This window comes from Saccopteryx bilineata, chromosome X (assembly GCF_036850765.1).
Source record: "Saccopteryx bilineata isolate mSacBil1 chromosome X, mSacBil1_pri_phased_curated, whole genome shotgun sequence".
NCBI classification, from domain to species: domain Eukaryota; kingdom Metazoa; phylum Chordata; class Mammalia; order Chiroptera; family Emballonuridae; genus Saccopteryx; species Saccopteryx bilineata.
The window spans coordinates 15,017,058-15,043,520 of NC_089502.1; the positions used below are offsets into that span (position 1 = coordinate 15,017,058).

The 26,463-nt window shown below is 39.5% G+C and overlaps 1 protein-coding gene across 8 annotated transcripts in view; it reads right to left on the reverse strand.

Annotated features, from left to right (window-relative positions):
• SLC25A14 (solute carrier family 25 member 14) overlaps positions 1–26,463 on the reverse strand; it is a 72,603-nt gene that overhangs the window by 30,113 nt on the left and 16,027 nt on the right. For 5 of the 8 annotated variants that reach the window (XM_066249946.1, XM_066249944.1, XM_066249945.1 and 2 more), the window contains 4 exons: positions 21,163–21,287; positions 20,308–20,443; positions 4,326–4,406; positions 2,835–3,280 (listed from right to left, as the gene is read on the reverse strand). In XM_066249946.1, coding sequence (XP_066106043.1) covers positions 3,239–3,280; positions 4,326–4,406; positions 20,308–20,443; positions 21,163–21,287 — 384 coding nt within the window. In that variant the 3' untranslated portion in view covers positions 2,835–3,238. Of the gene's footprint in view, positions 1–2,834; positions 3,281–4,277; positions 4,407–17,399; positions 17,585–20,307; positions 20,444–21,162; positions 21,288–26,463 lie in introns of those variants that run through there. The other 3 variants (XM_066249947.1, XM_066249948.1, XM_066249951.1) reach the window with 2 other exon arrangements.

Below are 26,463 nucleotides of genomic sequence, written 5' to 3' on the forward strand. Positions count from 1 at the left end.
AATTATTATTATATGCTTTAACTTGCTGTAACTCTGCTTTATAAATTTTATAAAGTAAAGTTACTTCCCTACTTTATAAATCACCATTGCTGTGGAACCGGTAGGCAGTTAGAAAGTTTTACTACTAACAGAGATACAAAAGTGGGCTGTAGGTATAAAAAGGTTGACTTTGACGTTTAGTGAGAATGTGAAACCCACATTCTTTTAGGTGGAGTTTGACCCAAGGTCAAACAATTTGTTATTTTTGTGGTCAAATCTGCTGGATCAAGTGGCACTATAGTATAGACAATAGCTGCAATTGATAATTAAAAACGTGTCCAGGCTGTTTGTAAAATGAAATAATTGTTTTATTTGTGATATAACCTCTTCAAGCTCATTCTATTAATTATTGTTTTGTTGTTGTTGTTGTTGTTTTGTATTTTTCTGAAACTGGAAACAGGGAGAGACAGTCAGACAGACTCCCGCATGCGCCCGACGGGGATCCACCCGGCACGCCCACCAGGGGCGACGCTCTGCCCACCAGGGGGCGATGCTCTGCCCCTCCGGAACCAGAGCCACTCTAGCGCCTGGGGCAGAGGCCAAGGAGCCATCCCCAGTGCCCGGGCCATCTTTGCTCCAATGGAGCCTTGGCTGTGGGAGGGGAAGAGAGAGACAGAGAGGAAGGAGGGGGGGTGGAGAAGCAAATGGGCGCTTCTCCTATGTGCCCTGGCCGGGAATCAAACCTGGGTCCCCCGCACGCCAGGCCAACTCTCTACCACTGAGCCAACTGGCCAGGGCTAATTATTGTTTTGATTGATTGCAATACAGTTTGGATATTTATATGGTATGTAATTATATTTTTATTAAAAATATTTTTATTAAAATAATATTGTATATTAAATTTTTTCACTCACATTTATTCATAAACAAATTACATAATAAAATTTTGTTTACTTAAAACAAATCATTTTTGTATTTAACAATTTTTAATTTTAATATTTCATCCGGCCTGTGAAAATAGTTTTCTTTCTAATCTTGCCCGGGGACAAAAACTGTTGGCCACACCTGGGATAGAGTGTCGGACTGGGACCCGGAGGACCCAGGTTCGAAACCCTGAGGTCACTGGCTTGAGCGCGGGCTCATCTGGTTTGAGCAAAGCTTACCAGCTTGAGCCCAAGGTCGCTGACTTGAGCAAGGAGTCACTTGCTCTGCTATAGCCCCCGGTCAAGGCGCATATGAGAAAGTAATCAATGAACAACTAAGGTGCTACAACAAAGAGTTGATGCTTCTCATCTCTCTCCCTTCCTGTCTGTCTACCTCTATCTGTCCTTCTCTCTGTCTCTGTCACATACACAAAAAAAATACTTCCTGTATCTGCCCCATCACTCCAGGACAAAAGTCAAACTCTTTCTTCGGGCATATAGAAACCCTCCATAATTTGACCCTTTGGCCACACTGTTATTTTCTTTTTTCTAGCCCATATTTTTTATAAGCGATCCTCAAAGTATAATCTAAGAACCATCTGCATTGAGTGACTGTGACAAAAACAAAATGACTTTTCCCCAGTAGTGGCAGGCTCCCAGATGATGGAATACAGGACCAAACATTTCCACAAGATTGCCAGGTGACTCTACTTCATGTAGTATTTGAAAACTTCTGCCCTACATCTCAGCCACACTGCATTTTCCCCATTACCCTGTCTGTAATGTCCTTTGCTGCCTCATTCACATGGTAGCATCTGCTTTTTTAGCACAAATGTCAACTTCACTATGAAGTCTTTGGCTATCCCCTAAATAATTGGTTGTCCCCTCCTCTGTGTTTCTGTGGCACCTTGCTCACCTTTCTCAGAGTCCTTAGCAAATAAAAGGAAAAAACTCTCCCAGTTTCATACCTATCCTGTATAGCCTCTACAGACTCGTCACTGACTGATGGCCTACCAGAACGGGGTTTCTCCACCAAACTGCCAGTTTCCTTCAACTGCTTATCCCACCGAGTAATGTTATTCCTATGTGGTGGCGCTTCGTTATAAACGCACTGATAGTCACGTTGTACTTTGGTCACGGATTTGAATTTAGCGAGCCACAGAACACACTGAACTTTCCTCTGTACTGTCCACATCTCAACTGGCATGGCCGTGGGCTGCTCCACTGTATACAGGGTGTTAGGTCATCATCTGCGCATGCGCACATGCTGCCACATCATCCTACAGAAACTGGGAGGGTTATCTTTTTATTTGGTGCAGATTTCACATTTCTATCCTCTTTCGTTGCTTTCCTGTGACCGGTCAAAATGCATCATGACTTTATGGACAGACTGTATAATTACCTGTTTCATTGTTTCTGCTACTCTAATGTGGGCTTATAAACAAGATCACCTTAACTTATTTTTATATTCTCAGCATCTAGGACATAATAGACACATAATGTTTTTTGAACAAATAATGAATAGATAATGGTTAAGAACTAAGGTATTCATTCCACAAGTATTTGAGTGACTGCAATGTGCTAGGCACTGTTCTAGTACAAGAAAGTGGGCAGAACTTGTTCCTTGTAAGACAACTGGGTTCTATCTTTAGCCTCATAGCATTTTAGCTGCAGAAATTTCCAAATGAGCTACTTTTCTTGGTTGTTTTTCTTTCAAGCTTCGAAAAGGACCACTTGTCTGATGTTTACAATAAGTGGCATTATGACAATGAATGACAGTGGGAAAGCACAATGCACCTAATCTGTTCCCATAAATGTACTGAAAGAGTCCAGACTCAATTTCATAGTCTCCTTCTTTATATCACTTTCTGGAGAATGTAACTTATAAAGAGTTGACAAAGGAGAAAATAGTAAATGAACACAAAGCCAAAGTGACTCTTGCAATAAATACTTTAATGAGAACCGAGGTCTGTAACATACATAGCAGTAACTGCCCTGGCCTATGCCTTCTGCTCTAGACCAAGTCTGGGGCAAACCAACTATATTTAACCCACATTTGAAAAGAAGGCCATTTTGAATGTCACCCATCAGTATCCATCTTCATAGAAGATACCAATCTGGGGCCAGGATCTCAATGTTAACACTTCCTCACAGGGACGTTAACATAGTAACATAAACAAATGAACAATTTTGAACCATACTATTGTTCTTCCATCAGGAGGCTCTTGGGAGACCAATGGTTCAGTAAACACAAGTTTTTCAAAGTACATTTACACAAAGAAAAGAAGAAAGGAGTAGAAAGGTTGGCAGGACTTGGCTCACATATAGTTGAGTCCTTAGATCTGAAGCCGCTTAAGCTGCTCGTATGTGATAAAAAACTGAAGAGTAAGTCATGGAAGATCACTTAGTTAACAATGAAAGCCACACCAAATTCTAAAATCATGCACTGCATTCTTAAATTAAGGTACTTAGCTTATGCTATTCTACGTTGTACTTGCTTAAAAGTATTTTTAAAAACAATGCCTGGTAAATCAAGCATTCACTGAGTGCCCAACATGTGCCCATTACCAACACTGGCATTTAGCAATATAAGCAGATTAAAACTCAACATACTTACAAACTTCAGGGGCAAACAACTCTCTTTCTCTCTCTCTCTCTCTCTCTCTCTCTCTCTCTTGTCTCTCACACACACACATACATACACATACACCCACACAAATATAACCCAAGAACATCAATGACAACATATAATTCAGTGCTACAATAATTGTTACAAATATTAGGTGACCAGAGCAATCCCAAAGAGGGAGAAAGATACTACCTCCCTCAACCTATAGATTCCACAAGAGCAGGAAATTACTTTTCAACCCCACAGGCTCACCACTATATACACACACCCCCATACAGGACCCAACTCATGGCTCTGCATGTAACAGACATTCAGACACAGCTAAAGGAAGGAAACTTACTGCTGAGGAAATAGCCCTACTTGGCTCTTGATTTCTTCACGCCTTCAGTGTTTTCTGTCTTATTATTTCCCCTGCTCTTTTGGTCCTACAGTTAGGTGACGGGAAACATAGACTGACTCCACATGGACTTTTCTGTGGGCAGCTCCCAGCAGGGTTTTCAGAAACTTCATAACCCCCTTCCAGATTTGGCTGTTATTGTTAGTGCTTTAGTGCTTTATGTTGTGTGTTTTGTTTGTTTTTAAAAGGAAACCTTGAATTTCTTTTCTAGTCCTTTCAGTTTGTATTAGACTTCAACTGAAAGTTATTTCTTAATTCCATCCTCAATGGTCATCATTAGAATGCCTGAGTTTCTCACTTGCCTAAAAGCTTCAAGAATCAAATTTTCCTTCCCATAGTCTAGAATTACCTGCACACTTGAAGCATTTGCTTTCATTCTCATGTTCTAAAAGGATACAATGATGTTCCAGGGTCCAAGTCGAAGCCAGTTGGGCCAAAATCCTTTATAGAGTGCAAAAAAGCCCTCATGTTTCCACATCTGAAAGATAATAAAAATATATACTGTATTTTTCGCTCCATAAGACGCTCCTGACCATAAGACACACCTAAGATTTTAAGGAGGAAAATAAGAAAAAAAATAATCTGAACCAAATGGTGTGTTAAAATATTTAATAAAATACCATATTTTTCACCACATAAGATGCACGGGCATTTTCCTCTCCACTTTTGGGGGGGAAAGTGCATTTTATGGAGCAAAAAATATGGTATATAGTGAATTCCCCTTACTCTTTACAACTGACAATTACTTGTATTTTAGCACTCACTTTCCAACCCCTTTTTCAATAACTCATGGCTCCATAATGGAACTTTTTTCCTAAAGAAATACATTTGAATTCATATGTAGTCTAAATTCATTCATTCAACAAATATTTACTAAGTACCTACTATATGCAAGGTATTCTTTTTTTATTTGAGAAGAGGGTACATAGACAGACTCCTGCATGCACCCCAACCAGGATCCACCTAGAAACCCCTATCTGGGGCCAAGGCTCAGACCAACTGAGCTATCCTCAGTGCCCGGGGCTGATGCTCAAATCAATTGTGCCAATGGCTGAGAGGAAAAAAGTGAGAGGGAGGGGAAAAGAAGCAGATGGTCACTTCTCATGTGTATCCTGACTAAAAATCAAAGCCAGTACATCTTCACACCAAGCTGACACTCTAGCCACTGAGCCAACCATTCAGGCAATATTCTTGATGCTGAAATAACAGCAATACTAGTAGAGAATAATGTAAGAGTAATGACAGCATGAGAGTTACTCCTGATCTATCCCCTTGAAATTTTAACAAATTGAACACCTATAATGCATAGAAGGAACCCCAACTGGGCTAATAGGCATGCCTGAAAGATCTGCGCACTGAATGGACTAAAGGTGGGGAGGATTGAAAAGGGGAATGGAAGATACAATGCACTTGTGGTAGGCTCCAGAGAGGAGGGAAGCTCAGGCTATCTGGGTTTGGTCTGCTGGGATACGGAGAGGGAAGCCCAGAGTGCCTTGGCCTACTTTTGCAGGGAGGAGCGAAGAAATTAAGGGGCAGAGGGAGAGATACTAAACCAAAGCAGTGGCAGAATGAAGTTTCACAGCCAGTGTTCCCGCGGTCTGCCTGCACACCACACCAGGTGCAGAGATAGAGACAACCAAAGGGCGAACCCCAGCCTCCCAGATCCCATCTCCCTCACCACGTGGGTATGGAGAGTGGCAGAGACAGACCCCACAGCTAACTTTCCAGAGCCACACTCTCCTTTGAAGAACAGAGGTGCTCCACATCTGGCCCCTGGTTTGTTAAGACATGGAGGGTATGGCCCTGGCTGGTTGGCTCAGCGGTAGAGCATCAGCCTGGCGTGCGGGGGACCCGAGTTCGATTCCCGGCCAGGGCACATAGGAGAAGTGCCCATTTGCTTCTCCACCCCCACCTCCTCTTTCCTCTCTGTCTCTCTCTTCCCCTCCCACAGCCAAGGCTCCATTGGAGCAAAGATGGCCCGGGCACTGGGGATGGATCCTTGGCCTCTGCCCCAGGTGCTAGAGTGGCTCTGGTCATGGCAGAGCGACACCCTGGAGGGGCAGAGCATCGCCCCTGGTGGGCGTGCTGGGTGGATCCCGGTCGGGTGCATGCGGGAGTCTGACTGTCTCTCCCTGTTTCCAGTTTCAGAAAAGTACAAAAAAAAAAAAAGACATGGAGGGGAGCAAACGGAGGCCTGAGATCACCACTGCTAAAGCTGTAAACCCCTCACATCATGCCCCTCCCACGAACACAACTGTAGTCCCTCCTACATCATTGCCACAGCAACATCTAAGTGGAGTACAGACCAGGAATTTCACAGAGCTAAAACTTGTAATACAGCAACATCTACTGGAAGAAAATAGTAACCGCTGAAAATTGAAATTTATTTTTCCTTTTTTTTCTTTTTTTTCCTTTTCTTCTCTTTTTCTCTTATGAACTACATTTTCTATAATTTTTATATTTTTTATTCTTTTTTTGTGGGAGTTTTGTTATTGATTTTTGGGGGTTTCAATCTTTATTTTCTGTGGTTTTTCTTTTGTACTTGCCATTATTTTTTAAATTTTATATTTTTATTGTATTTTTCAACATTTATTTTTCATTTTCTTAGTTATTTTTTGTTAGAGTTCTTAACAATACCACTCTCATATGCCACCAAGGAAGAAGAAATCAAATACCATGGCTACAAAAGACAGAGACGTAGTCAGAAAGAAAATGAAACATTTTCAAAAAAAAAAAAAATTCTCCATCACATGAAAATCCTGGAGTTAAAATGAATACTTCACCAAGGAGACTGAAATTTTAAAAACAAAGATAAAGAATTCAATACACAATTGAAAACTGAAAGAGCAAGTTTAACTAATAGAACAAGCCAGATAGAGGAAAGAATCAGTGACATCGAAGACAGGCAACTAGAAATGCTACAAATAAAGACTCATAAATGAAAAAAAAAAAATGACAGTGCTCTACAAGAATTGTCTTACTCCATTGAAAGAGCAATATAAGAAAAATGGGTATATGAGAAGAAGAGAGGAAAGAGAGAATGGAGAACCTGTTCAAACAAATAATTGATGAGAACTTCCCATGCATATGGAAAGAAACCCTCCAATCCAAGAAGCAATCAGAACACCAAGTTACATCAACCCAAAGAGACCTATTCCAAGGCACATCAAAATATAATTGTCAAAAATGACAAAAACAAAACAAAACAATCTTCATGAGATTCCAAGTTGGCAATTGAGTAGGCAGTTGTTCCAACTGCCACCTCCCAGGACCAGATTGGATTACAACTTAAGAACAATCATCTTGAAAAACAAACTATGGACTAAAGGAAGAGAATTCTATAACCAAGGATCACAGAAGAAGCCACACCAAGACTGGTAGGAAGGGTGGAGACGTGGAAAGGGCTGCCCCACTCTCAGGAGTGAGGGGCAACTGAGGGTCTGATGTGACTCTCACTGTGGGGAAGGTCACACTGACAGGTGTGGATGCTCAGCCCCAGGCCCAGAGTCCCAGACTAGAGCCCCAAAGCCTAGAAGAGGCATCCAGACAGCATTTGGTGGTGGAAATAGCAGGATTTCTGTCTCAAAAAAGAGACTGAGCTTTCAGAGAGGCAGACCATGTCTTAAAGTGTCCATGCAAAAATTCTCGTTCATAGTCACTTACCCAGGGCTCTGGTGGAGGGACAGCTGAGAGGACTGAAGTTGTGTGAGGAAAGTGTAAATTTGGAGGCCTAGGGAAAGACTCTGAGGCGGACAGCCACCAGAAACCCTGTGCTGAGTCATTTTCCAATACAGCAGTAGCCATCTATCTTGGGCACAGCATCCTCTTTGTGTGGCATCAGCCTGGGAAAAAGCAACGGCTCCGCACTCGGGAGTCTCTCCTACCACAGTCATGGCAATGGGTCGTTCTGAGAGGCCAGAAAGCAGGGGGCATGTCAGTGACTCAGTTTTCTGGTGTTGAGACCAGAGCGTTCCCCCACAACTACCGACTAGAAGACTGGTGCTTCCACCTCACGGGAGACTCAGTAGAAACTGTCCAGAGAGCGGACAGGTCACATCTCTGGGTCTCAGAGGCCACACCCACCAGGCTTCTGGGGCCATGCCCTACTGAGGTCTGTGAAAAAGCTTTGCACTGACATCAGAGGCCAAGGGGCAGAGCCACACCCACCACCCTTCCTAATCCCTGAATTGCTGCAGGTACTAGACTCTAACAGAGGTTTTTTCAGCAGCTGAGCCCAAAAAGCAGCCAACAGACAGAGGCTGCAGGAGGTAGGACTCAAGGAAACTTAGCCTATTAAGCAGATCTTCTCCCAAGCTTGGTATTTACATGCACACCAGGCCAAACAGAGGCAGGTAGAAACTCTGGATTGCTTGTAGCTCCAAAAAGGTTGCTGAGGGCCAGTCACAGACAGTGTTTCCCACTAATCTGCACTGGGTTCCTGCCAGGGATGCCCAGGGCTGGCACATCCAGGGGCCAGCTGTGGAAAGCATTGGTTCAGGACCTAACAACCCTTGCTAGTGTGGTATCCTAAGGAACAGCTCCTCACACCTGGCCCAGAGAGGCGAGTTCCATTCTCTGTGATCAGAACCAGCACAAAGGCTCATGTGCATTGGATAGGGTGGAGTTTCAAAGTCAGCTGGCCTGCGTGCTGGATATCCTGCCCTGCAGGGCTAGATTCCACAGGGGGAAGGCAGAAAGCTTTGAAGCATGGACATTTAACGTGTGGTTTCCTGTGAGTCTATTGATGCATCTGGTCAAAGGACTTAGCCACCTTTGGGAAGGGCACAGTCAGCCCCAGGGACTCTCTCAGTCTTCCTCCCTGAGACCACCATCTCACCAGCTGAAAGAACTTCTGCAGAGGGGACTGTTGGCCTCACTCAGTTTGAATCTGTTGCCCATCTGGTTGGGGAGAAATAAAATTTGAGTATCTAGCAGTGGCTGAGAGATTAAGGTCTGGAGTAGGGGCCACATATTCCCCATACTAAGCTCCTGACCAAGAGAACCCTGACTTAGGTGAATAAAACATTTCACTAACGTTTTATTCACAACCTCAGCTGCCCAAAACCACCAAGCATGCAACCTGTAGAGGGATTGGTTGGGTGAGGCTAATCTGAGCCCACACTACAGTCTTACTACAGAAAACTGTGGGAAGACCAGGTAGCCGCAAGAGGAGGAGGACCAGTTGAAAAGTGGGAGACAAATCTTATAGAGTTTGGGGCATTTACGGAGTTGCTGTCATCTCTAAGCAGGAGGAAGGAAATCCTTATACACAGGTTGGCCCCTCCCACACTATCCAGGCACAGGAAATACAGACAAAAACAGCAAAAATTGCAGTAGCTGCAGACTGATAGCCAACAGCAGGCTACACACAACAGGTGATGCCAACCCAAGAAGATCTAGAGCCAACACAACTGGTAGTGGGTGGCAGACAGCATCAACCTTAGATGCAGCTACCTACACAGGCAACACACCTAAAGGTGGAGTCAAGCAGACATCAGACACTGTGGAGAATAAATATGCCCAACAGGACACACATTACACAGTGTGTAATACACATGATCAAGGTTGACCCTTAGACCCAGCCAGCCTGAAGGAAAAACTGTACCCATTAAAAGACAAACTGCATTTAATACTCACATACAAGAGAGAAAACAGTACATTCAAGAAGCACTCCTAGAACAAGGAAAACAGGTCGCCTGGAGGTCAGTTACACCGAGACCATCTTCTTCAAAAAGACAGCACAAAAATTTCAGTTATACAGCACTACCTAATTCACAGACAAAGTGGACAGACAGAGAAATGTGACCCAGATGAATCAACAAGAGAAATTCTCAGAAAAAGAACTGAATGAGATGGAAGTAACCAAACTACCAGATGCAAAACTGAAATTAATGGTTTTTAGCATGCTCAAGAATCTTAGACCAACAATGCATCAACATAATGAACACCTAAATATAGAGATAGCAAAAATCAAAAAGGACATTGAAATCATTAAAAATAACCAATCAGAAATGACAAATACAATATCAGAAATGAAGAGTGCACTAGAAGAAATCAATAGCAGGCTGGATGAAGCAGAATTGAATAAGAAATTTAGAGGACAAGATAGACAAAAGCATGGAAGGAAAACAGCAAAACAAGGTGCAAAAAGATGGAGGAAATTCTAAGACAGCTCTGTGACAACATGAAGAGAAACAACATCAGCATCATAGGGGTTCCTGAAGGAGAAGAGAATGAACAAGGGATAGAGAACCTGCTTGAAAAAACTCATAGCTGAGAACTTCCCTAAATTGATAAAGGAAAAAGTCACACAAGCTCAAGAAGCACAGAGCGTCTCATTAAAGAGGAACCTAAGGAGGCATAAGCCAAGACACATTATAATTAAAATGCCAAAGTTAAGAGACAAAGAAAGAATACTAAAAGCTGCAAGAGAAAAGCAGTTAATAACCTACAGAAGAGCCCTCATAAAAATGACATCCCACTTCTCAATAGAAACACTTGAGGCCTGAAGGGACTGGCAAGAAATATTCAAAGTGATGTAAAACAAGAACCTACAACCAAGACTTCTTTATCCAGCAAGGCTAACAATTAAAATGGAGAAGAAATAAAAAGCTTCCCAGACAAAAACAAAAACAAAAAAAACCCAAGTAACTCAAGGATTTCATTTCAACCAAACCAGTACTATTAATATGAGAAATGTTAAGGGGCCTGTTGTAAAAAGAGCAAAGGCAACTAAAATCTAAAAAAAGAGAATTATAGATTTAAAGAAAAAAATGGCAATAAATAAGTACATTTCAATAACCTTAAATGTAAATGGATTAAATGCTCAAATCAAAAGACATAGACTAGATGCATGGATTAGAAAATAGGACCTATACATACACTGTTTACAAGAGACTCACCTCAGAACAAAAGATACACACAGACTGACAGTGAAGGGATGCAAAAAAGTATTTCACACTAATAGAAATGAAAAAGAAGCTGGGCTAGCAATATTTATTTCTGACAAAACAGACTCTATAGCAAAGGCTACATACAGTAAGTGATAAAGAAGTTCACTACATAATGATAAAGGGAACAATACAACAGGAGGATATAACCACTGTAAATATTTATGCACCTAATATTGGAGCACCTAAATATATAAAGTAGATTTTGATGCACATAAAACAGCAAGATCGACAAAAATACTGTAATAGTAGGGGATCTTAATACCACACTAACATCAATGGATAGATCCTCCAGAGAGAAAATTAACAAAGAAACAGCGGCCTTTGATGACACATTAGATTTCACTGATATCTTCAGAATCTTTCACAACAAAGTAGCAGAATACAGATTTTTTTCAAGTCCTCATGGTACATTTTCTAGGATAAATCACATGTTACGACACAAAACAAGTTTCAATAAATTTAAGAGGATTGAAATCATATCAAGCATCTTCCCTGATCACAATAGCATGAAACTAGACATCAACTACAAGAGAAAAACTGAAAAACATTCAAAGACTTGGAGGCTAAATAGCATGTTGTTCAATAACGAATGGGTTAACAACGAAACCAATGAAGAAACCAAAAATTTCCTTGAAACAAATGTAAATAAACATACAACAACTCAAAATCTATGGAACACAGCAAAAACAGTACTGAGAGGGAAGTTTATAGCATTACAGGCATGCCTTATGAAGCAATAAAAAGCTCAAATAGACAACTTAACCCTGCAGCTAAAAGAAATAGAAAACGAACAAGTACAGGCTAGAGGAAGTAGAGGGGAAGAAATAATAATCATCAGAGTGAAAATCAATGACACAGAGGCTAAAAAAAAAACAAATGATCAATGAAACCAAGAGCTACTTCACTAAAAAAGTAAACAAGACTGACAAATCTTTAACCAGACTGATCAAGAAAAAAAAAGAGAGGACACAAATAAATAAAATTTGAAATAAAAAAAGAGAAGAAACAACCAACACCACAGAAATACAAAGGTCGGTAATTAAATACTATGAAGATCTATATGCCAAAAAATTGGACAACCTAGAAGAAATGGATAAATTCCTAGAAATATAACAATATTCCAAGACTTAATCTGGAAGAATCAGAAAACTTAAACAGACCAATTACAACAAATGAAACAGAAATAGTTATTCAAAACTCTCAACAAAAAAAAAATCCTGAACTGGATGGCTTCATAGCAAATTATACAAATTATACCAAATATTCAAAGAAGAACTAACACCTACCTTCTCAAGCTATTTTAAAAAATTCAAGAAGAGGGAAGACCTAAAAGCTCCTTTTATGAGGCAAGCATAATACTGATTCCAAAACCAGATAAAGACACTACAAAGATAGAAAACTATAGGCCAATATCCCTGATGAACTTAGATGCTAAAATTCTCAACAAATATTAGAAAACTGGATCAAGCAAGACATGAAAAAATTTATACATCATGATCAAGTGGGATTTATTCAGGGGATGCCAAGCTGGCATAATATTTGCAAATCGGTCAACGTGATGCATCATATAAACAAAAGAAAAAATAAAAATCACATGATAATATCAATAGATGCAAAAAAGCATTTGATAAAATTCAGCATCCATTTATGATCAAAACTCTCAGCAAAGTAGGAATACATGGAACATACCTCAACATGATAAAGGCTGTCTATGATAAACCCATGTTCAACGTCATACTCAATAGGCAAAAATAAAAGCAATCCCCTTAAGATCAGGAACAAGGCAGGGGTGCCCCCTTTCACCACTCTTATTCAATATAGTTCTGGAAGTCCTAACCATAGCAATCAGACAAGAAGAAGAAATAAAAGGCATCCAAATTGGAAAAGAAGAAGTAAAACTATCATTATTTGCCGATGACATGATACTGTACATAGAAAACCCTAAAGTCTTAGTCAAGAAACTATTAGACCTGATAAATGAATTTGGCAAGGTGGCAGGATGTAAAATTAATATTCAGAAATCAATGGCATTTTTATACACTGACAATAAACTGTCTGAAAAAGAAATTAAGGAAACAATCCCCTTCACTACTGCAACAAAAAAAATAAAGTACCTAGGAGTAAATTTAACCAAAGAGGTAAAAAAAACCTTTACTTCGAGAATTATAAAGCATTGATAAAAGAAATCAAGGAGGATACAAACAAGTGGAAGCATAAACCATATTCATGGATAGAAAGAATAAACATCATTAAAATGTCTATATTACCCAAAGCAATCTATAAATTCAATGCAATTCCTATTAAAATACCAATGACATACTTCAAACATATAGAACAAATATTCCAAAAATTTATATGGAACCAAAAAAGAACATGAATAACTTCAGTAATCTTGAAAAAGAAGAATAAAGTGGGAGGTATCACACTTCCTGATATCAAGTTATACTACAAGGTCACTGTACTCAAAACAGCTTGGTACTGGCTTAAGAACAGGCATGCAGATCAATAGAACAGAACAGAGAACCCAGAAATAAATCCATGCCTTCATGGTCAATTGGTATTTGACAAAGGAGGAGAGAGCATAGAGTGGAGTAAAGACAGTCTCTTTAACAAATGGTGTTGGGCCTGACCAGGCAGTGGCGCAGTGGACAGATTGTCGGATTGGGATGTGGAGGACCCAGGTTCAAGACCCCAAGGTCACCAGCTTGAATGCAGGCTCATCTGGTTTAAGCAAAGCTCATCAGCTTGGACCCAAGGTCGCTGGCTCGAGCAAGAGGTCACTTGGTCGGCTGTAGCCCCCCACCCCCACTCCGGTCAAGGCACATATGAGAAAGCAATCAATGAACAACTAAGGTGTTGCAATGAAAAAAACTAATGATTGATGCTTCTCATCTCTCTCTGTTCCCGTCTGTCAGAGAGTCTCTCTGACTCTCTGTCTCTGTAAAAAAATAAAAAAAAGAACAACAAAAGCAAATGGTGTTGGGAAAATTGGACAAGTACATGCAAAAAGATGAAACTAGACCACCAACTTACACCATTCACAAAGATAAACTCAAAATGGATAAAAGATTTAAATATAAGTAAAAAAACCATATATATCTTGGAAGAAAACATAGGCAGTAAACTCTCTGACATCTCTCGTAGCAATATTTTTGCTGATTTATCTCCACAGGCAAGTGAAATAAAGGACAGGATGAACAAATGGGACTACATCAAACTAAAAAGCTTTTGCACAGCAAAAGACACCATTAAAAAAACAAAAAGACAACCCACACAATGGAAGAATATATTCGCCAATACGTCTGTTAAGGCGTTAATAACCAAAATTTATAAAGAACTTTTAAGACTCAACAGCAAAAAGGTAAACAATCCAATTAAAAAATGGGCAAAAGAACTGAACAGACACTTATCCGAAGAGGACATACAGATGGCCAAGAGGCAAATGAGAAAATGTTCAACATCACTAATCATTAGAGAAATGCAAATTAAAACACAATGAGATACTACCTCACACCTGTCAGAATGGCGCTCATTAACAAATCAGTGTGAGAGGATGTGGAGAAAAGGGAACCCTACTGCACTGCTGGTGGGAATGCAGACTGGTGCAGCCACTGTGGAGAACTGTATGGAGATTCCTCAAAAAATTAAAAATGGAACTGCCTTTTCCCCAGCTATCCCACTTTTAGGAATATATCCTAAGAATACCAAATCACTGATTCAAAAGAAGAAATGCACCCTCATGTTTATTGCAGCATTGTTTACAATAGTCAAGACCTGGAAATGGCCCAAGTGTCCGTCAGTGAATGAGTGGATTAAAAAGCTGTGGTACATATACACAATGGAATACTACGCAGCTGTGAAAAAATGGAAATCTTACCTTTTGTGATGGCATGGATGGACCTGGAGACTATTATGCTAAGTGAAATAAGCCAAGCAAATAAAGACAAATATCATATGATCTCACTTATATGTGGAATCTTTTTTTTTTTTTTTTTTTTTTGCTTTTCAGGTGTATTCTATTTAAAAGTTCTAAAGAATACTTTTCTGTAATGTATACTTGCAGCCCAAACTTCAGTAAGGTCACAACAATCCAGGTTTATTGTGGCTTCCTCTTTTTCTATATGTGGAATCTAATGAACACAGTGAACTGAGAAACAGAATAGAGGGAGAGGCGGAGTCACAGGGAGCAGAGGGACAGCAGTCAGAGGGAAAGGGGATGAGGGGATGGGATCAGAGAAGGTGAAGGAATTAGTGAAATTATATATACATAACACAGAGATACAGATAGCAGGACAGCAGGTCCCAGAGGGCGGGGGGCAAAGGGGGTACGGATAGGGACATGGGGAATGGGGGGACAGTGTTGTATTCGGTGAAACACTTGAATCTATGTCAACACAATAAATAAAAATTGATTTTAAAAAATTCAAAAAAAGGCATATTTCTGCATTAGACAATATGAAATTCCAGATTTATCCCATCCTGTACATTAAGAACACTCAATTTCTTTGGATACTCAAAAGCAGAAATGCTGTGTTGTATAGTGGTGATCATATTGTATGGTATATAAATGTCAAATCACTATTTTGTATACTGGAAACTAATATTGTATACCAACTATATGTGAATTAAAAAATATAAACACTCAAGATAATTATCCTTACTAACCATTTTTGGAGCAAACAGTAAGACATTAAGCACATTATTTATGAAAACATAGTGGTAATATGTTTTCCTCAATGGATCATCAGCTATTGCCAAAGGTCTTAGACCAAAACTGATATTGAACAATTGTGAACATTATAAAAAATAAAGGCCAGATACAGATAACCTAGAATCAATAATCACTAAAATTACAAGGACCTTAGAAATCCAATCTAACCTATCACCTCTCCCCTGGATTACAACAATGAGCCTTCTAACTGGTCTACAAACTCCACCTACAATCCAGAACAACCTTTTCAATTTGTAAATTAAGCAGTGTCACTCTCCTGTTTAAAGCCTTCCAATAACTTCCCAGTGGAAGTCATTCTAACTCTGAGTTTTCTGTAATGACCTATAGGACCCTACGTGATCTAGTCCCTGTCTCTCTCTCCCATTTCATTTCCTACTACTTTCTCCTTCATTTACTACATTCAGCAACATCAGCCTTCTTTTTAACCCCTGAAAATGTCTGTCTCATTCCCAAAGCAGGGCCTTTGTACTTGTTCCTTCTTTATGAAATACTTGTCTCTCAGATCTTCATGTGACCACCTTCTTCTCATCATTCAGACCTCTGCTTAACTGCCCCTACTCACAGCCTTTTCCCGGCTACGCTACCTGAAGTAGTTTTCCACCACCATCACTGAGTCACCATCTCATTATGCTGTTAGTTTCTTCATAGCCTTTACTTCTCCCTGAAATTATACTGCTTATTACCAGAGTGTTTGTTTATCATGTCTCCTTCAGTTAGAATATAATGTTCAGGAAAGAAGAGACTGTTTGTCTCATTCACCATTACATCCCCACCACCTAACACTGTCTGGCACAGTAAAATTTCCAATAAGTATCTAAATAAATATTTATATTTTTTGAGTAAATGAACACACAAACACAGTGAGGGTCTGTAACACTCCCATGAGCCATCTGAATCCTTATAAATCTCCAAATCATTGAATAACTTCTTGAGAATGTTAGAACTAGGAGGCACACTTTCTGGCTTGAGGCAGTTATATGAAAATAAACAAGAACTTCTGATGATAAACAGAGACAACAGGCTACTTCATGAAGTTATGCATTCATTCAACAAATAATTTTTGTGGATAAAGTGATAAACAAGATGCACATTCTCCTGTCTTCAAGGAACTTATAGTCTACTGGGGTAAGCAGACAGACATTAAAAATAATTCAAGAAAATGAAACAAATGTGAATAAATATGATAGAGCCACACAATGGAATATTATCCAGTCATAAAAAGGGCAAAGTGCTGATACATGCTACAACATGGAAGAACCTTGAAACATTATGGTAAATGAAAGGAACCAGTAGGTCGAAAAGGTCCCGTATTCTATGATTCCATTTATATGAGATATCCAGAATAGGCAAGTATGCAGTGATAGAAAGTAGATTAGTGCTTTCTTGGGGCTGGGGATACACAGGTGAGGTAGCTGAAGGGCATGGCGTTTCTTTCTGATGTAATGAAAATGTTATTACATTGACCGTCGTAGTGATGACGGTTGCACATATCTGTGAATATACCAAAAGCCACTTTGAATAGGTTAATTTTATGACATTTGAATTAGTTCTCAATAAAGATATTTTAAATACAATAAATACTATGATAGAGCAAGCACACAAAACTGTGTACACATAACCTAGTTTAACAGCCAGAAAAGGCCTTTATGAGAAACTAACAAGATATAAAGAATGAGTAGGAGTCGCCCAGTGAAAGGATCTGAGGCGGAGCCAGGGCATCAACACAGCACATGGCATGGGGAAACTTGGGAACGAAAGGAAGTGTAGCGCCAGAAACTGTTCAGTACATATGCATGCAGAATAAAGGGAGCAAAGACAAGGCTGTGAAAGGAAAAAGGGGTCAATTCACACAGAGCACTGAGTCCATGAGAATCCATTCAATGGTTTTAAGCCGGAGGTGACAGGATGCAGTTGCTCATTTCTATGTCAGAGATGAATGCATAATTCCACTCACCAAAGTGTTCTGGGACTCTGAGATAAAATAATAAAGTAAGATGCTGTTATATATGACAATATAGAGTGAAATCATTTAAAAGAACTTTAAGGTCCTGGCCAGTTGGGTCAACAGATAAGAGTGTTGGCCTGGCGTACGATGCCCCAGGTTCAATCCCTGGTAAAGGCACACATAAGAAGTGACCATCTGCTTCTCTTCTCTCCCACTCCCCTCTCTCTTCCCCTCTTGCAGCCAGTGGCTCCATTGGTTTGAATGTTGGCCCCGGGCACTGAGGGAGAGCTCAGTTGGTCTGAGCCTTGGCCCCAGATGGGGGTTAGAAGGTGGATGCCAGTCAGGGCTCATGTGGGAATCTGTCTATCTCCCCTCCTCTTACTTAACAAAATAAACCCCAAAACTTTAATTGCAAATAAGTGAATAAGTAAGTAAATATAAGTACTTAAAAGTTACTGCCAACATGAAAATAAGTTTCTGCCAATACAACACAGAAAAGTGGTTACAAGTACAAATTGGCATCTAACAGACCCTGGTTGAAATCTCAGAGCTGACTTCATAGGTGTGTAAACTTGGATACTTAGCTACTCTGAACCTGAAATTCCTCATTTATAACATATGGGAAAGATAACATATAGTACTCCATAGGGTTGCTGTGAGTTCAATGATGTAATGGGTGGCACTTAATAAGCAGCATTCAATAAATGCTAGCTATTACTACCATATTTCCCCATGTATAACAAGCACCTTCATTTTGGGGCCCAAAATGTGAAAAAAAATGTATTACATAAATTTATTGAACTCAAGTTTTATTCATCATAGAATTCATACAACTCCTCATCACTGTTAAAATTCCCATCCATTAGCTTGTCTTCATCTATGTCTGATGACAAATCACTGTCTTCAACAATGAGTGCAAAAACAAGCGCGAAAAAGCGGGAAATGCAAGTAAAAATATCTACAACCACTGTATAAGACGCTCCCAGTTTTTAGACCCCAAGTTTTTCGAAAAAAAAGTGCATCTTATACATGGGGAAATACGGTATATTCTCTCTCCTCTAGCAAACCTTCCTGAAAGAGTATTTTACACTTGTCTACTTATCCTCATTTCCCATGTGTTTATCTGACTCTTCCAATTAGAATACTCTTCCTGTTAGAATTACAGTGTCTTGAAAGACGGGACTTTTTTGTTTACCAACCTAGAACAGTACCTGGCACATCAGACACTTAAAATATTTTTGTACTGAATGACTGAATGATTAAACACACTCCTCAAAATACTGCAACCTGGCTTTTGCAAACACCAATCCAACAAACCTCTTCTAGAAAATATTAAATCCAACAGACACTTTGCAGTCCTTATACTGGGTCTAGCTATTCTATCTGACATTAAATAGTTACTCATACCTTTTTGAAATTCATTATGTCTTAGCTTCCCTTACAGTATTGTCTTCTATCTTTGGAACTGTTATCTTTTGGCTTCTTTCCTGGGTTCCTCATTTGCCAAACCCTTAACAATTGGTATTTCCTCAGAGTTCTTTTCTCTTTACATCAGTGACTGTCAAGCAGAAGGATGAGCATGTGAGAAATAGCAAGGGGGCCTTTTCCAAACTCTACTCCCCCAAGTCCGAGAATCACTGCCTCTGGGAACCACTATCACTTGAAAGAATTTTATAACACTGCAGTGTGCTAGAAAGGCAAAACAGTTGTGAACTACTCTACCTGCTCTCTCTGGTCTCCTCCTCCACAGCTATGTAACACCTGTATGCTACTGATTCCCAAGGCTCTTCGCTCTTAGCTACACTCCTGGACTCTCCTCTGAGTGAAGACTAAGACATCCAAATATATCCACTGTGTGTTCTTCATGAACTTCAAACTGAGTGTCCAAAATTGTAATGTCTCTCACAAAATCTGTTCCTATTCCCATGATGCCTCTGTCACTGAATGTCACCACATGGTCACCTCTAAAATAATATGTAAGATCTCGTTATGACAGTTCCTGATACATAGTAAAGCACTCAACATATATGAGTTATTATTCACGATGCCACCATCTATAGGGAGCCTTTCCCAAACTTCCAAATGGACTGAAATTTCCTCCCATAGATTCCTGAGTGTATCACTTACCAAGCTGTGTTGATTATCTTTTTGTATACCTGAAGTACGCTATAATTTCTCTGTGCCTACTAAAATGTGCCTGATATCTTAATAGTTGTTCAACTAAACTGACGTACAGAGAAACCATATGGCAATACCGTATTTTAACCTCAAACTTGTTTTTTGTAGAAGCACTATCACCAGTAATTATGTAATATTTAACTCATTTATGATACTTGGCTTTTCTACAAGCATAAAAAAGCAAAAACTTTCAAAGCAAAAGTGTCAGCAACAGCACAATGCTGAATAAAAGTGTATCCCACATTTTCTATCACATGGTCACTGTCTTGTTCGAAGTAGACAAATGAGGGATATGAAAGTTCTTCATCTCAATTCTATACGGTGCCACTGATAAAAGTCTCCTGTGGTCACAGCATTTAAATCAGAATAATAATATTAAGGCCCACTGTGCGTTAGCAGATTGCCAAGGACACGGCTTTTCTACATGGAAATTACTCTGGGAGCTATAAAAATATACATAATGATTCTTCCATCTTCAGAATTATATGTAACAACTAAGAATAAGTCTTGAAAGAAGGTCTGAGATATCAAAAACAATTACAAATGGAATCCAAGCCCACAGTGTGCGTACCTTTAAGATGCCATCCAAAGTACCCTTGTAGAGGTCCACGTGGCCCACGATTGCCCTTTGGTTCATCATGCGAGTTCGAACCACATCAACTGGATTAGAAGCCAGAGCCCCAGCCAAGCCGCACGTAAAGCTAGAACTAAAAATGAAAGAAGATAAGACTGCCCCAGTTCTGTCTCTGCCCACCAAACAGAACTTAGGCCAAACTTAAATATACAATGAGTCAGACTCATCAGATAAAAACTGGCATTTGCCCTTTCATTATTCAAAGAGAAAGAAAATATTTTCTAAAGAGACATCATTTAAAAGTTGTCCCCGTCACTTTTCAATGTGAAACTTAGACAACTTTTTTATTCTTAAAGGGGAACGATTTATAAGTCTAGCAAGACCCCTAAGCAGAAATTGTTGCACATCATGTATTATTATGTAAAATTTTTGAAACACAGGATCATATGCCAAATGCATTGGAGTAGTAAAATATGAAAGTTTCAAGATGAAGAAAATGTTGGATGAGACTAGCCACAGTTTTCAGCCTAAAACTATGGCTTCAGTTGATAGGCCCTATAAAATTTTACTGTTTTATGATTCTCATTGAGAAAAGTTTGCTTTCTGATCCAAAATAAACTAAAGTAAATAACAGATGAGCTTATTAGATATCGAGGCTGTGTACGAACAAATGCAAGCCCTAAAGATATCTGAGAGGCTGCTATATCTGATACTTCCCCCAAGTACCAAAGGGCTCATCACATCAGGGATGTAGAATAAAGCTATCAATTCTACATGAGAATTTCAATGAAAGATGCTTTTGCATGTTCAAAATACTGGAAATACGGCACGAACACAATCTATCATACTTACACAAAGTGAGTTAAAATTGTGTCTCCCATCACCCCTGACAATATTAAGTGTTTCTTCGTAATATCATAGACAGGTAGCTCTACTCCCACAACAATAGCAGCTCTCTGAGCAGTTGGAACGACACCCTACAAAACATAAGTGATGTTAGAAATCAAGAAAATACACAGGGAGTGTGACATATATCTAAAAGTGAACAAAATCAGTTGTAAGTTAAAAAGTGACAGAAAATTCCAAGTCTGAAGTCCAAAGGTCACTCTGTCAAATCACTAAATCACTGCCTAATACTGGAACAAGTCTGTGAATTACTAAAATCCATTATACTGTACACTTTAAAATGGTGAATTTAATAGTATGTGAATGGTCTCAAAGATGTTATAAAAAATAAACTATGATACAAGAGTCAGTGGGGAGAGAAGAGCTTCAAAGTTTATTTCACAGAATTTTAGGGTACCCAGAGAGAATATACTAGGGCAACAGCTATGATGCTGCTAGGGAGAAGGCTCGGGCAAAAGGGGTACTTCCTTACAAGTCTTCCTGGGGTAACTCTACCAGCATTTTACTCACTAGCATAATACTCCTATCACAGCTCACATTTTAATGCAGGATTGCTAGAGCATAAAAAGTCATTTCTTAAAGAATATTGATAAAAGAAGACACCTATGATATAGCCTTAAAGAAGGCAAGACAGCCTGACCAGGTGGTGGTACGGTGGCTAGAGCATCAGACTGGGACACTCACGACCCAGGTTTCAAACACTGAAGTCACCAGCTTGAGCATGGGCTCCCCAGCTTGACTGCGGGGTCGTTGGCTTGAACGTGATATCACAGACATGACCCCATGGTTGCTGGCTTGAGCCCAAAGGTCACTGGCTTGAAGCCCAAGGTTGCTGGTTTGAGCAAGGGGTCAGTCACTCTGCTGTAGCCCCCAGTCAAGGCTCATATGAGAAACCAATCAATGAACAACTAAAGTGTTGCAACGAAGAACTGATGCTTCTCATCTCTCTCCCTTCCTAGTTATCTGTCCCTATCTGTCCCTCTCTCTGTCATACACACACAATAAAAAAGAAGGCAAGACAAAAAATTACATATTATTATTCTAACTTAGGGAAAAGGTACATACATATGCAAAATTTTTGTAAAGGATTAGAGGGAGATACACCAGAATATTTTTCTTCATCTGGGATTAGGATAACAGACCAGCTAATTTTTATTTGTATGTCGTTTAATATTTTTTTTAAATCACAATAAATGTTTTAGTTTTACAAATAAATTGTGTTTAAATGTTGTTTAAAATCATAACATGCTGTAGAGACAACTGCTTTCTGTGAGACCTGTTATATTAAAGTATTCAATCTATCTAAAAATCTCGAACTCAAATATATAGTTGAGGCAGTGCAGCTGTGCTGTCACCAGATGTTTTATTCTGTTGATCAGGCTGGCTGGCCCAACAGTGCCTTCCTCTCTGACCCTTCCATCTGTTCAACTCTTAGACGATGACCTTTACGGAAGACTACTTTGGTGAACAGAACGGCCCAAACTGGATCCCACAGGCTGAATTCAGATCGCAGACATGTTTTGTTTGACCAAACAGTGATTCCAGAAGGCTGAATAAGCTGTCAACATATAAAAAACCAGAATACTTCACATAGAAATGCAGATTCCAGGTTCTCTTGACAGCCCAGAATATTTGGCCATACTGAACTTGTATCACACATGGCAACAATGAGCAGGACAGGTGCTCTCCAGTTGCCAAAGTCCCCACCACTCTCTTATCTCTCCAAGTCTGACCTTAGTGCCAATTACACTTCATCATTGTCCTCATGCTGTTATTTCTCCCAATGGAGTTAGAAAGAAAGCAAAATATTTCCAATTCCCATTTAATAATCAAAGCAGAAAAATAAAACATAAACAAAGAGGACTATATGTTTGAAGAAAAATTCAAACATATTTCCTTGTTGAAATGAAAAAATAATTCTGTATTTTAATATACAAATAACACTTCTGTGTCAAAAGAATACATAACACAATATACTTCACTTTTTTACCTTACATGCCTGGATGATGTAAGTAGCGTAGATCATAAAAGTTGCTATGTTCAGTTTCTCAAAAAATTAAACATGGAATTACTATACAATCCAGCAATCCCACTTTTGGGTATATACATAAAAGAACTGGCCTGACCAGGTGGTGGCGCAGTGGATAATGCATAGGACTGGGATGCAGAGGACCCAGGTTTGAAACCCCGAGGTCGCCAGCTTGAGAGCGGGCTCATCTGGTTTGAGCAAGGCTCACCAGCTTGAGCACAAAGTTGCTGGCTTGAGCAAGGGGTCACTCAGTCTGCTGTAGCCCCACAGTCATGGCACATATGAGAAAGCAATCAATGAACAACTAAGGTACTGCAACAAAAAATTGATGCTTCTCATCTCTCTCCCTTTCTGTCTGTCTGTCCCTATCTGTCCCTCTCTCTGTCTCTCTCTCTGTCTCTGTCAAAAAAATAATAATTGAAATCAGAGTTTTCACACACCCATGTTCATAGGAGCATTAGTCACAAGAGCCAAGATATAGAAACAACTTAAATGTCTGTTAACAGATGAACCGATAAATAAAATGTGGTATATACATACAACAGAATATTATTCAACCTTAAAAAGTAAAGAAATTCTGACATATGTGACAACATGAATGAACCTGAAGGGAATCATGCTAAGTAAAATAATCCAGTCACAAAATGACAAAAGTATGATTCTACTCATATGAGACACCCAGTACAAATTCATAGACAGAAAGTATAAGGCCGGGGGGGATAGGGAGTTGCTGAATAGGCACGGAGTGCCAGTTTTGTAGATGAAAAGAATTCTGGAGGCTGGTTATACAACAATGTAAATGTGCTTAACACAACTGAACTTGAAATGGTTAAGATGTTAAATTTTATGTCACGTGTATTTTACCACAACTAAAATTTTTAACTAACAATAAAGTTGCCATGGTTCCCTGACAAAATCTCCAATTCTATTTATTGCTGTCTTTCCTTTAGCCTTAGCTTGTGAAAAAATTCTAGCTAGCGCCATTTTCTGGCCTTAGAGTAAACTAATCAAGAAACTGCATCCTACTATTATTTATAAAAAAAAACTTAAGGATCATTAATGGATGCCAAGATCATTAGATGAAAGGTTACTGATAACACAATACATGTATGATGCTAAAATATAACCCTACAATGAAATATTATGGGGCCATAAAAAAGAAGGAAATCTTACCTTTTGCAACATGGATGGACCTGGAGACTATTATGTTAAGTGAAATAAGCCAGGCAGAGACAGAAAAAATATCATGTGACCTCACTCATTTGAGGAATGCAATGAACAATGTGAACTGAGGAATGGAATTGAGACAGAGGAGAGATCAAAGGGACAGAGGGAAAGGGGATGATAGGATGAAATAAACCTGAAGGGAAGGGGGGAGGGTGCTATTGGGAGGGGGGTAAAGGGGATGTTGAGGGGAATACGGGGGAGGGGGGATGCATTCAGGGCAACACAAGACTCTATGTAAACACAATTAAAATCAATATAAATAAATAAATAAATAAATAAATAAATAAATAAAATATACCCCTACAGATGACCTGCTAATTGCAAAGGGGGAAACAACTTATCTTTTATGATGGTGAGATCTAGTAAACATCATCTAACCAACTAATCACACTCGGCATCACTAACTGTGGGATAACCTAATAATTAGCTGCCTGTTGGTGTGATGCAATATGAAATACACAGTGTAATCTATGAAATGCTCTTACCAAAAGCGTTTAATATGAATCTAATCAATCCAATGGGCCTAATTTCCCGTTTACAGGAAAATACAGGGCAAATATGAGGACACATTCTAGAAGAAAGCTGGTCTGGTCTCAGCAATAAAGGAAATTTGAAGTAAGCTCGATGTGAGGTGTTGGGGACCTCCTGTGAATTTCCGTAGGTGTGAGAAAGGGTACCGGAGTTATGTAAGAGAATGTCCTTATTCTCAGGAGGTACATAAGGAGGCATTTCTAGGAATACCACGATGTCTCCTACTTCCTTTCAAATAGTTTTTTTTTAAGATTTTTATAAAAGATTTTATTTACTGATTTTAGAGAAAGGAAGTGGCAGGGAGGAGTGGGAAGCATCAACTGGTAGTAGTTGCTTCTCATATGTGCCTTGACTGGGCAAGCCTGCGGTTTCGAACCAGTGACCTCAGCCATTCCAGGTCTAGGCTTGATCCACTGCATCACCACAGGTCAGGCTCCTTTCAAATAGTTTAGCAAAAACAAACAAAGAATGTGTGTGTGTATTCACACATAAATAAAGCAAATATGGCCAAAGTTTAATAGTCATTTAATCCAGGTATGTAGGTGTTCATTATTCTATTCTTTCAACTTTTATGTATGTTTTATATTTTTATAAGAATATTGCTGAGCCTGACCAGTGGTGGTGCAGTGGATAGAGCATCGACCTGGGACACTAAGGTCCCAGGTTCAAAACCCCGAGGTTGCTGGCTTGAGCTTGGGCTCATCTGGCTTGAGCAGAGTCTCACCAACTTGAGTGTGGGGTCATCAGCTTGAGTGCAGGGTTCTCAGCTTGAGCATGGAATCATAGACATGATCCCATGGTCACTGGCTTGAAGCCCAAGGTCACTGGCTTGAGCAAGGAGTCACTGGTTCAGCTGAAAGCTCCTGGTCAAGGCACACATGAGAAGCAATCAATGAACAACTAAAGTGCTACAACTATGAGTTGATGGTTCTCATCTCTCTGTCTCAAAAAAAATAGTGAAAATTATAAAGGAAGAAAAAAGCAAAGCTCTTTTTTTAGAGTCCATTAATAGATTTCCTATTGTACTCTCTCTGCATATTCTATTACTGGTCTTAACTAACATTATAATCTTAAGTTATTAAAATTGAATAAAGCATTATAGGAACAACAACAAAGTGTAGCTTGAAAACTGAAAGATAATACTACAAAATGTTAACAGTGATTATCTCTAGCTAGAGGGACTTAATGAATTTTTTCTCATGTACATATTTCTCAGTATTTTTTTTTTTTTTTTTTTTTTTTTTTACAGAGGCAGAGATAGACAGGGACAGACAGACAGGAACGGAGAGAGAGATGAGAAGCATCAATCATTAGTTTCTCGTTGTGCGTTGTGACTTCTTAGTTGTTCATTGATTGCTTTCTCATATGTGCCTTGACCGTGGGCCTTCAGCAGACCGAGTAACCCCTTGCTGGAGCCAGAGACCTTGGGTCCAAGCTGGTGAGCTTTTTTGCTCAAGCCA